This window comes from Cryptomeria japonica, chromosome 8 (genome assembly GCF_030272615.1).
Source record: "Cryptomeria japonica chromosome 8, Sugi_1.0, whole genome shotgun sequence".
NCBI classification, from domain to species: Eukaryota; Viridiplantae; Streptophyta; class Pinopsida; order Cupressales; family Cupressaceae; genus Cryptomeria; species Cryptomeria japonica.
The window spans coordinates 515,253,073-515,265,995 of NC_081412.1; the positions used below are offsets into that span (position 1 = coordinate 515,253,073).

General features: G+C 34.0%; 1 protein-coding gene across 1 annotated transcript; it reads left to right on the top strand.

The window, feature by feature from the left end:
* The first annotated feature begins 5,814 nt into the window (after positions 1 to 5,814).
* LOC131041845 (uncharacterized) lies at positions 5,815 to 12,423 on the top strand. The gene is made up of 3 exons (XM_057975064.2): positions 5,815 to 6,414; positions 8,009 to 9,492; positions 10,055 to 12,423. Exons 2-3 carry the CDS (start codon positions 8,025 to 8,027, stop codon positions 11,875 to 11,877), a joined length of 3,291 nt encoding a protein of 1,096 aa, XP_057831047.2. The 5' UTR covers positions 5,815 to 6,414; positions 8,009 to 8,024; the 3' UTR covers positions 11,878 to 12,423.
* Positions 12,424 to 12,923: the final 500 nt, after the last annotated feature.

The following is a 12,923-nucleotide window of genomic DNA, read 5'->3' on the forward strand; positions in this document are numbered from 1 at the left end:
CTAATAGTAGTTGGGTTGTAAATATGGTCTATTTCCTTGAAAACATTGGTAAGGGGGTCTTAAGGTTTTCACTTGCTACCTCTTGAGATTAATGAATTTATTTGAAAAACTTCACCAAATACTCTTCATATCATACATTTATGAGGCTAGAGATATACATATATAACATATATATGTACATGTGATATATATATATATATATATATATATATATATATATATATATATATATATATATATATATATATATATATATATATATATATATATATATATATATATATATATATATATAACACACACACACATCTAAATATAGACACACACACACGCGCGCACAAACTAAGGACAGAAAAAGACAACGAATAAGATGAAAAAACTAACAAGGTAAAAAGCAAAAGCTAACACGAAAGGAAAAAGAGAGGGAAAGAAAACAAGGATAAAAGAGAGGAGAAACAAGGAAACCAAGGAAGGAGAATGACCACGAAGCAAAAAGAAAGAGGAAAGAGAAAGGAACAAAAGCAGAGGGTGTTGGTTGTCGAAGTTCTTGGGGCTTCCTCTTGAGGTGAAACTGATAACTCATGGAATACATGAATACAAGGCCTTGGAGGAAGCTTGACAGCATCTATTAGATTATTTTTTACCCTTAGGGCCAAATTGTATGTGTCTAGAAGTGTTTTCCCTCTAAGAGATTGAATCATAATAGCTATATATGAACTAAAAGCTTTTAAATAGAATACAATCACCATACCTTCCGAGTGTTGAGTGGCTAGTGGGATCCTTCGCCAAGTCCCTAGGAACCTTGTGTTGAAGTTTGTGATGGCTTCTTGTGGAGCTCTCTTTATCATGATCAATTGTCGTAGGAGAGTGGGGATCAATCTCCCTTCTTATTGAATATGTTAAAGAACTCATCCCCTAATTGGTCCCATGTGGCAATAGATTTTGACTGTAAGGACCTATACCAATCAAGAGCTTTGCCTTTGAAATATGTTGCAAGCAAGCATGGAGCAACATTTTGCTCAGTTACATGGCGAACAAAACAAACATTTGCCACATCTTGTAAATTGTAGATGTATAAGTATTGAAATCCTTTCCAATTAATTCAAGGAGTGCTTTTTAAGCATTATCTAGAATTGAATACCATGTATCTGGTGTTATTGGAGGAATTTGTGGGTTGCCACTATTTCAAGTTACAAAAAAATTTAGGTGGACCTGGCATGCCCATTTTTGCTTGTGCTTTGCTAGGTCTCGGTCACCCTCTGTTTGGAAATAACTACCAAGGGTGTTAACAAAAGGTATAGATTGTTTGTTGCGTGTGATCTTGTAATGGTTCCTTGGTTCATACAACCTGGTTCTCAATTTAAAGGAAAATTCATGTCCCACTGAGCGTACCAAAAACTATTGATTACTCAAATTCCCATTTAAGAACCAACAATGGGAAGTTTCATAAATATGGGAATACAATTCACGAAACAGCCTTCAAATTTTACATAAGTCAACTCTTCTTCTATTTCTTTGGGGATTTTGAAAAGGGAGAATGAAATTTGAAATGACAGTAAATAATTTATCTAATCCAAAGCAATGCATCGAGATTGAAGTAAGATTTCATCTTACGCAAGCATAATATGATTTTAAGAAACAATAACACTCTCAAAAACTTTTAAAAGAGCATATTGCATGATTTAAGAGCTCTAATCAGTGTATCGATATCATGAATCACATAAATTAAAACTATAATAAAAGAGAAAAAATAATTCTAGAAATCGTGAACAAAAACTATCAAACTCTTCATTATTGAAGGAAGAGCAAAACACAAAAAACCATATTGACACAAAGTACAATATCCAGATCCTTTCATGAGAAACGCCTACTAAGACTTAAGCTTCTACTAGTTATAAAATTGTTAACCCTTATTATATCAATTGCATGCATATTTTTCAAAAAGACAATTGGTCATCATGGTAATAATTCTAGGCCAAACAAAGGCTAACTAGATGTCTTCACTACATTCGCATGGGATACATGAACATGTAGCATTAATCACCTTTAAAAATTGTTATCTCCCTTTGATAGTGGCATGAATCAAATGACCATCCAAGAAAACACTTCGACCAATGGCACAATCCTTTTGTGGTGTCGAAAATTCTTTCGCTCCAAAGGACAACACTATTGACACATTGTCTCTTCCATTGTGGCCCCACTTGTTTGTTTCCTTTATGCCCTTGACTGCGAAATGTACCTACTCTTGCGAACCTTCAAAATTGTGGCTCCATATGATGCAACGCCTTTAAAATCGACCATGAATCATTACTTTTGTGGGGCTTCCATCGCGATGCAACGTGTCTCTATGAACAAATGGCACTACTCGAAAGATTTTCAATAATTCTTTGGATGGAGAATATGCACCAAGGTGAAACTAATCCTATCCCCTTCCCAGAGAAAAATGGTTTGATTTCCATTTGAGTTGCATTTAGAAACAAGGCTCCACAATGTAAAATGGAAATATTGTTTCCATTGATGCTTAAGTGCATTCAATCAAAATGTAGAGCTCCCCTTTACAACCCTTTTGTCATTGTATCTAGTTATGGATCTAGAGTTTATAGACTTGTTACACTTGAAGGGGATCTTTAGATGAGATTATCGATAATATCCATCGAAATTTTATGCTTGACCATTAGAGTACCTTAGCACCTTTGTGCATAGTAGGTTCACTCCATTAGTATCACCTATCCATCTATCATGCCTTAGTTGTCAATATTTATGTTTCGCCTATCCATCTATCATGCCTTAGTTGTCAATATTTATGTTTCACCTATCCATCCACCACAATAAACCTTAGCTTATCTATTCCATCTACCATAATAAAATCAATCCTTTTCTTAATAAGAGCATTGTTTTTTACTTGGTTTTATGTTTGATCCTTATTTTGTCACTATTTTTGGGAGGAGAGTAATATCAAATACATTTAACACTTGACATTTGAAATCAAAAATAGAAACAAATAAAAAATATGTATTTTACAAGACAAAGAGACTTGAGCTTTCAAAAAAAATCATGAGCAAAAGATTGATGCAAAGCTAAGTTGACTTTCTAGATGCCTCCTTGCTTAATCTACTTTGTATCTACCACTATTCAACTAATCACGCCTTGGCGGATGTATCATTCTTATATCAAACCTTATCTATCTATCTATCTATCTATACCTTGACAAATGTATATTTTCTATATTATGCACTATATATTAGCGTTAAGCTTATCTTTCAAGCTAGAGATATGTTGGTTGTTGAATTGTTTGTCATTTGATCTTTCTACTTACTGATTTATCTTTCAATATATTTGTATTTATCATTCTATCTTGATCTTTGATCTTTCTTGTCTAATGGACATATCTTTTTTAATCTTTTCTTCTTACCTTCGAGGAAGCTCATAGAAGCCACGATCTTGATATCATGGTGGAGAGTAAGGAATGGGGCATGATCTTTTCTTTTGTGTGTGTCTTGCTGATATTTTCTTGTTACCTATTCCAAGGAAGCTTGTGGAAGTCTTGATCTTGATATCATGGTGGAGAGTGAGAAATGTTTCATGGTCATTGCTTTATCATTTTATCTTTCATCTTCATCTTTGACCTTTTATCTTTATCATTATTTTCTTGTGTTCTTTTTTTCTTCATAAGATGCTCGATGGTGATATAAGGCATAATAAATAACAAAAGGCATATCCATCCATCTTGCATGTCATATCATATCCATCCATCTTGCATAACATATCATATCATATCTATCTTACACAATTTCCTTTCCATTCTGTTATGCATTTATATACTTCAACTTGCATTTGAACAAAAGGCTAATTTCCATCCAGTTGCATTCATGCATCTTTTGCAGACACATCACATCTTTGTTTGAGAGCTTTACATGAAGTCGATTTTTTGCCCAATCTCTTGAGGGGGTATCTATCCATCCTTCCATCTCAATATCTATTTTCTTTGAAACAACACCATAATAAGCATTGTCTCAAAGAGGGGCAAAATGTAGACTTCTAAAAATGACTAATGCATTTTCATCTTATCATGTCGTCACCTTCTCATTCACTCTTCTATCCATATTAATTAAATAATTTATAATTAAGCTAACGTTTACTCTATTAATTAAATAATTTTTACTTATTTAATTAATTCTTCATTTCTCTCCACTATTAATTAAATTATTTTATTATTTAATTAATTCATCTTTTTGTCCACTATAATTATATTTAAAAATTATTTAATAGCTAACACTTTTTCAAAATTAAACAAACTCAAATAATTCATGTAATGTTTCCATCTTAAATAAATTACATTAATGTTTTATTTGTTTCCTCTATGTATTTACACCCTCCTAATCCTTACACGAAATCGATCCATGTGTATTATATAAATCCTATCCTCTCTCAAATTTTCCCATCCATTGACCTTTCTAATTAATCTCCACCATTGATCAAATGTTAAGTGAGTCATACAAATAAGACCTTCACTCATTGATTGCCCGCATTTTTTATGAAGAGCACTCTTATTATCAAGCATCTATCATTATCTATTATAAGCAACAAGCCTTCATACTGTATGATGGTATCAAAGTTATGCTACAAAATCTACATCAAGCATTCAAGCAAGTATGAAAATAATCGAGCCACCTAAGGTCTTTGCTATAATATTATTGTTCAAATCATTTGATTTTATGCATAGATCTTAGGCTGATTATGTGAATGTGGGTTTTGAATCTTGCATTGCATTGTTTCCATCTTATTTAGATTCACATTTTCATCATTCACAATAATATGACCATCAAATACACATGTATGACCATATCAGCACTTAGAATGTATTTTATGACCATCAAATGCACATGTATGACCATCTCATCACTTAGAATGTATTTTATTAGTGTATGTGACAATTAATGCTTGAGCGTGCACAAATATTAGTCAATGAAGCCACTCGCTAAAATCCAGAAAAATAATAGCTAGAACATTATGGGCTCTCGAAATTTCATGTTTCTAAAAGCCATTGATTTTATTTGAAAGTAAATGGCATTTTGATTTTTTTCAATAAACAATACATGATATGGGTATATACATAATGGATATAAATGTGTATTTAATTATCAAAAATGTATTTTGTGTGAAGATTAGTCATTCTCACTATAAACAAGTAATAAGAAAAGAAAACATAAACTCATTTAATAAGATTATGAATCTCTAAATTTAAAAAACAAACCTACAATTACAAAATTAATCTAAATGAAATATACACCAAACATTATTCAAAATAAAAAACAATAAATATAAAAATTAAAAATTGCTAATAACAATAATAATTTAGTAGAAATTAAATTTAAACACAAATATTACACTTATAACCCAACATACACGAGAAAAAGGAATAAATGTACAATTTACACCATTATATAATATTATAACCAAATTCACAGTAAAGGGATTCAAACATACTATTAAAGACGTCTAAATCAAAGAGAATTTTTACTTTTACATTTTAAATAAATTGTTGTTACGTCTCCATCTCATCCCGTGAAAACTTTTATTAATGTTCAGCAGACAAAAAAAAAATTATACAATTAAATAATATATTAAATAAAATTAGAAGACTAATTTTGATATGTATAATCAGAATTCAACTTTAATTTGCCATCAAACTCCTTAAATTTAGGTCAATAAATTTGACTAGAAATAAAGGACTCAAAAAAGCTACTACTGTGTATTCCTGGTACATAAGGCCCCATTACTTGGCCGGCAGGGAATATGGTGGACTCCACCGCCCCCACCCAAAGCCTCTTTTTCCGTACGGCATTTCCTTAATTACCCGATTTATGCCTGTTAAATTTATTCCAGGTTTCAGATTTTAGCGCACAATCGGAAACCTCGGGCAGGTGGCCTTAAAAGTAGCATCTTACGTGGCCCCAACAATCTGCATGTCCTCAAAATTTTGAAGGCAGTTTAGTTTAGGACATGCCTGGTTTTTCCAAAACCGCCACCACGTTAGCAACATGCTATATTTTGATCCCAGCTGAAACAAAGAGAAATCACATTGTTGTCCTGGGTATTTGATTTATCTGTCATTTGGCATAGTACCTTTTAACTTTAGTTTTGGAGGCTACCCAAATATCTAGTCCAAAAAAACAGTTGGACTGAGAATTCAATTGTGGAAGAAATCCAAAATCCTGTCCTTTTCAATTGGGCCACAGAGAAATTTATAGAGTGTTTGCGTGCAGGAATACCCTCAAGATTCATGCACTCGTGTTATTTGTCCTGTATGTTGAATCTTTTAACACTACCTTAATTTTGGACCCAACAATTCATGAAGACTACTTACAGAATATCTGAAGCACCAACCTCTCTGGAGCTAGCTGCTGATTTCAGGTTTGGTTTTGAATCTTGTGTCATTTGAAGTGAATTTTTAGGTCTTTGTGCATATGCTATGTGTGGAATTTAGCTGTGATTTATGGGATATTTTCTGGAATTCATGTTAATGTATATCTGTTTGAATGGTGAAACTCCTTAAAGCATTATAAATCTTTCATGCATGTACATATCAGTAATACTCATAGGATGCATCGATGAGATTCAATGAGCACGCACATGTTAGTTGTGACTTTTTGTCTGGAAAAGTGTATTGTTGTCTGGAAAAGTCTATCATTGGCTCTGTGAACAGTAAAGTATTTGATGATTTTTATGAATGGTATTAAAAAAGGTTAATCCTGCATTGAGCAAAGGATTTTAACCAGTTTTCCTATTCATCAAATGAAGCAATAGCAATCCAAGGCATGCAGTTCCAACCAATTGACAGATGCTCTGACTAAAAAGCAAAATTGAATTAGCTAAGAAGAAAGTATCCTAATGTATGGACCAAATTACATATTGGATTCTAAAAATTAAAAGTTGCAGTGAGTTTAGAATTGAACAGTAGTGTTAAATAAGGGATCCTTAAACTGGTTAGCTTGCTGTCAGCATGGGTTTTGATACTAGTACAATTCAGTTGATTTTAGGTACTTACAAAGAGATCTCAAACATAATGTTCACTCTTTTGTGTCGTGTATATGTAAATACTGCAAATGAGATTACAAGGAAGCTTCTAAAAAACAAAGATCTACATAGATACCTGTACAATTTGAATCTGCCATGCTAATTGATAAGAGCACCATTGCAAGATGCAACAATAAAAGGGACTCAAATCTACTGCACAATTGCCCAGGTTGTGCCCTCATCTGTATTATTTATATAAAGATAATATAGGATGTACAATAAAACTTTTAAGGGAAGGAAGTTTCTTGCAGAAGAAAGATATACATAGAGATGTATGGAGTATTTAAAATATACAATAACCCATGTCAATGTGTCCTGTGTTTTAGAACATACAATGTCCTGTGTGTCACTATATATCATCATTAATATATAATAATCCATGTGACTGTCTCATCATATATATCACTCTAGTCTGTTGCTCTTGAAAAGTCTGTGCCCATTTAGTAGATACAACACGATAACAGGTTACAGGATAGATAGTTACATCAGTTACCTAAAAATGGCAACAGGAGATTCTGTACATAGATTATCAGATCTTCCATTTGAATTTTGTACTGAATCCCTAGCCTATAAGGTTTTGATTCTTACTAAAGGTATCGTGAACTATTTCCTGTTTTATATAAAAGTAATATGTAGCGCAAGAAATATGTGATTAAAATGATAAAATTTTAACTCTCTAATAACTGAGGTTTCAGTTAATGGATATTTTATCAAATTCTTAATCATCTCTATCAAATTGCTAAGGAGGAGATTGTCTTCCTTGTACAGAATCCTTTTTTGGTCAGTTTGCTTCCTTTGAATTTTACTTAATTTAATTGAATAAGTTTCAGAAAGAACATTCTTGCTATTGTTGGTATACATTGGTTGCATTCTACCTTTTTCCTTAGGGTAAATGGCAAATGACTTTTATCTTTATTAATATCATATGTAGGTGAGAGCATTTTTATATGTCGACCTTGAAAGAAATGAGCCAGAACATTGTTCTTAGACAGAGTCATAAAAATGACCTGGTGAGAAATCTTCACTTCAGTTCTGAAGAAATTAGGGCCAGCGGTGTTTTTCCTGAAGCTCCAGATAGGCCATTATTGAAGAAACAATTGTTCATCTCAGAAGCCAATGCTAACTCAGAATGGAAAGAAGTGAATGGACGGGAACAGAAGACAGGAGCTACAATGGAAGCAGAAAATAAGAGTCATTTTCTCGTGCTGACTGATGAAGATGAGTACTCTGAATTTCTACATAATGATAATGTACAGAATGGCAACTGGATCAGCAGTGATTGTGATTATGATGGTGATATCACTGATGATGAGGATATTGCTCTTTGTGGAACAGGGGCAATCGATAATGAGCAGCTACTGTTTGATGCGGATGCTGATGATGAAGATGAAGATACTGATGATGATGGCAATACTAATAATGAGGACATTAATCGTGATTGTGATGAATCCTTTCTTTATGAGAAGTCTGAAAGTTCTGTCTTTAGTGGAGAGTATAATGAGTACTGTGAGAATACTCAACATTTTCAGGATATAGACACAGGAAAAAATAGTCTAAACTATATAACAAGTGATGTGGATAGTGATATAAAAGATGATAGCATCAATTTTATGGCAAGGGAAAGCAGTCAAATAAGCCCGCTGGGAGGTGATTTAAATGACAGTGAGATGGAAAGTATTTATGTGAATGTGGCCAACTGTTTGCCCCAAGATTGCTCCAGTCAAGAAATTCAACGGTATTTTGATCAATCGCCAGAATTTCGTTTTAGATTACAGTATCAAGTTCGTGTAATTTTGCTTCATCCTCTTTTTGTGCTGGGAGGCCAAAAACAATCTGCTTTTCTAAATATTTACAAAAAAATATTTAGGAAGAACTTTCTATCCAGTGGTTTTAGCTCAGTGAGAGACCTTTGCAAAGCAATGCCACATGTTGTGAATGGAAAATTGCTTGATGAAAAAGGTGAATTGTACCTGGTAGAGTCATCAAAAAATCTCAGAGTGGTAGCTGGAATAAGATCAGGATTAAGGCGCATTGTGTTCAATATAGTGCAATCACATCCTCTAGGCATATCATCAGATAAATTTGAAGAGGAGATCTATAATGAGATTGGGAAGACCTTAACTGATGTTCTTACAGAACATGCATATGCCAAACCAAAAGTTGAGTGGATGGTACGGGACATGTTAGATATAGTGTTCTTTAATTACACTGAATCTTCTCAAACAATAGTGCTCAGTAATGATGCAGAGGATCCTGCCATTACAGACGGACTCTTGATTGGAATAAGTAATAGCAGTAGAAGATTTAGTGGAGATGCTTCAGGAATGGACGTCAGCAGTGCGCGTGCAGCAAGTGGAGCTCCTAGAATAACAGATGAATCTTATGACTATCAGGTCACAGAGAAGAAGATAGAAGGTGAGCTTTGTTTGCCCTTTTTAGCAATCCATAATCAGAATATCTACTGGCTTTCTGTTGAGCTCAATAAGTATGAAAATGTATAAACTGTTTGTTAAATTGCAGTTTTGCAGCAATATATTAAATGTATTGTTTTATAAAGCTTGGGACTCGTGGATATCTTTGTTCTGTTCTGTCCACAATATCATTGGTAGACTGGAAGATTACTAGTTTGTCTCACATATGCATGCAAATATTTATGAATGTGTATTTGTTGGGGACAGAATGAGATAACTATGTCCTCCACAGGTGTCTGTCTGTGGATTGCCATTAATTTCTTGCATAAGACAGGAAACATGCAATGTTTAAGCATGTAGTGATCATGAATATAGAAGAAATTGTATGTAGTGATCATGAATATATAGAAAAAATTGTTTTCTTTACATTCTTAGTTAGGCTGGATAGCATATCAATTCCCATAGAGTTTAACCAATCTTTACCCTTCATATCAAATCCTTGTTTATAGATTTCTAATATTGCATTTGATTTGCTGACTGAAGCATATGAGATTTAATTGTGGCAGGTAATCTGTTGCACCCTGAAATCTATGATTCTGGAAAACCTTCTCAAAGTTTAAGTAATGAACTACATGCTGATAATTCTATCAGTGATGATGTAAATTGCCCCAGCCTTACTCATCAAGCCAGAGTTTTTTGTGGACACAAATATATGGAAACAACTGCATATTATGAAAAATCTATTTCTTGTTCAGAGGAGTATATTATACAAGTTAAGCTCTGTTTGAGACTGTTGCTTGCATGCTGGAATGGTGGAAACGGCATAGAAGCCAGAAATTTACAAGAAATATATGAAAGGACATTTGCAACAAATTTAAATTTAGAGGAGCTAGGTTTTACATCTATTGGAGAGCTAATTAATTGTTGGTCGGATATTGCTCTCTTAAATGATAACAAGCCAGGCATTGTTTTCCTTCAGCCATCTGTTGAAAACAAACGTATTGTGAAGACAGTAGCCACTGGATTTCGTGCAACAGTTTTATCTGTGTTGTTAAACAGCTTTCCTGATGGCATGGATATTTTCACTTTTATAAAGTCACTAAGTCAGTGTTGTGGGAACTTTCTGGAAGTTCTCAAAGAGAATGGCTATGTGTATGCTGACATGTCAGAGATCAGTAGAGTTTTTAGAGTTGAAAGATGTCATTCTCAGCAGCATATCTCACAAACTCTCAGGTTATTTTTTCACGACATTTCAGATTTTGTTCGCTTTGGATGTCAAGAAGACGGCTCACTGGTTGTTAAACTAAGAAGTGAAAAATTTCCCATATTGGACTTACCAGATTGCAGCATAGATGGTGTTCTGCCTGAGAAGGTCTTTGAAGAGAAGATGTGTTCAAAAGAAGAGAATGCATCTCTACCTGCCCGGCAGTCCCTAAAAGGCCCAGTGAATAAGTCAGAAAATTATTTGCATGCTTATGTTGTTGAAACGAATGGCTATAAGCATGATTTAGTATCCTCAGTTTTATGTAGCTATACCAAGTCATCCTTGCAAGTTTTGAAACACCAATTCCGATTAATTCTAGGTTCTTCAATGTATCTGAATCATGGTATACACTGTCGGCAGCTTTCTTCCATATATGAGGAAAGAACTGGACAAGCATTGTTTATGGCAGAGCATAATGATGTCAAATCTCTTCTGTCTTTAATGCCTGAGGTTGTCAGCATCAACTCTACATCTGACCAGATCTTTCTTAATCGAACCAGCCACAACAGTAGAATACTTTCAGTGGTAAAGTCTGGCATTAGACAGGTCTTGTATTGGTGCTTACTGAAGAATTGTGCTGGTATTTGGGACCAGCTGCTTGAAGGATGGTACACCGATTTTGCTGGTAACTCATTAGTAATGACTCTTTCTAAGCATGGTTATATGATATCCAAAAAGTCATATCTGGCATCAGTTTCTACCTTTTTGGAGGATATGGGTGATTTTGTCATCCGCCATTCTACAGAGGATGGATTATATATTTTATCCAACAATTCGGAAGATCCCACTTTAACTGATGCTAGACTTCTTAGTATGTCACCATTAGATATTCAATACGACCCATTGCGTGAACACTTTCAGTCTTTCTATGATGAAGTAGATGGATTTGGTGAGTCCAGCTCTGATATTTTGGATCTTCTTACAAGGGAATCTGTCAACAAAAATGAAATTGATGATTCTGGTAGTCACGGGGAATTTTTCAAGCATGCCTTTGAGCATTCATCTTCCAAGGCATGTTGGAACATGCAAGGAAGGCAAAAGCTTATTATGTCAAATGCTGACGGGAAGGATAATTATGAGTGTGATGAAAATGAACCTCCATCAGTGACTAGAACTGCAAGATGAAATTTCTATAGGAGTGCATATGAGTTGAAGAATGAAGATGACATTGAATTTAATCACTAGAATAATGAATTGGAAAATAAGAAATCAAGTTTCTCTGCTAAGCTGAACCTGCAAATATTGAATGAAAGAACAATTTTGAACCACTAGGATTGTAAAACTAGAACATATTCTTGAATAAAAGGGGGTTTGCTCTATAATCTTTTCACTGAATAGCACACAGTTCAATCTCTTGGTCAGCAGACAATTACAGATTTCTGAAAGTGCATTGGGTACAATATCTCTCAACTGTGTCACAGGCTATACAATTCAAACCAGTGGTCTCTGCACAGTTTACCTGGCTGATGTAAAAATTAGGGAGCCTCTAATTTTTCAGTTTCTTTTCTTTCCCTTGAAAAAATGAAGTCTTATAATATTCATAATACATATTATGTAACTGCTTCTGGGCATGTAGGCCTTCCATTCTATGTATTTTCTGCTAAGCATGGGACATCCTTGTTATTTGGGATCCCGACATGAATAGAATTAGCTGTAAATATTAGATTTTTTTATGGACCAACATATAAAGTTCTTGTGCCTGTGTAGGAACCTGAATGGATTTAAAATTTATAAAAGAGCTTGTGCCTGTGTACGAACCTAATGGATTTGAAGTTTCTGCCAAGTTCTGAAACTCTGTTGAATGTCTGTTTGGACTACTTCAGGCATGAATTGTCATGCCACAAAATGTTGACTGTTCACATTTGTAGGGCATTATAACACATAAATTTGACTGCTCAGTTTGATGGGTTATGAATTATATCATCCATACGGTAGCCCTGTTGTTATCTAGTCATGCATGAATAAGCTGGCTGGGAAGAACTTGGAGGTTATATTTTCCTGTTTTTGTTTACCACAATTCACATGGGGGTGATGCTGAAAAGATAAAATGCTTGGATAGACATCAGATAACTTTTAGTTTTAAGCACAATTTCCTCGGTTGATTCTTCTTCCTTTTATAAGTCAAAAAGCAAATCCTTTGATTATTGGAATGAAGAATCATTATCATAGTC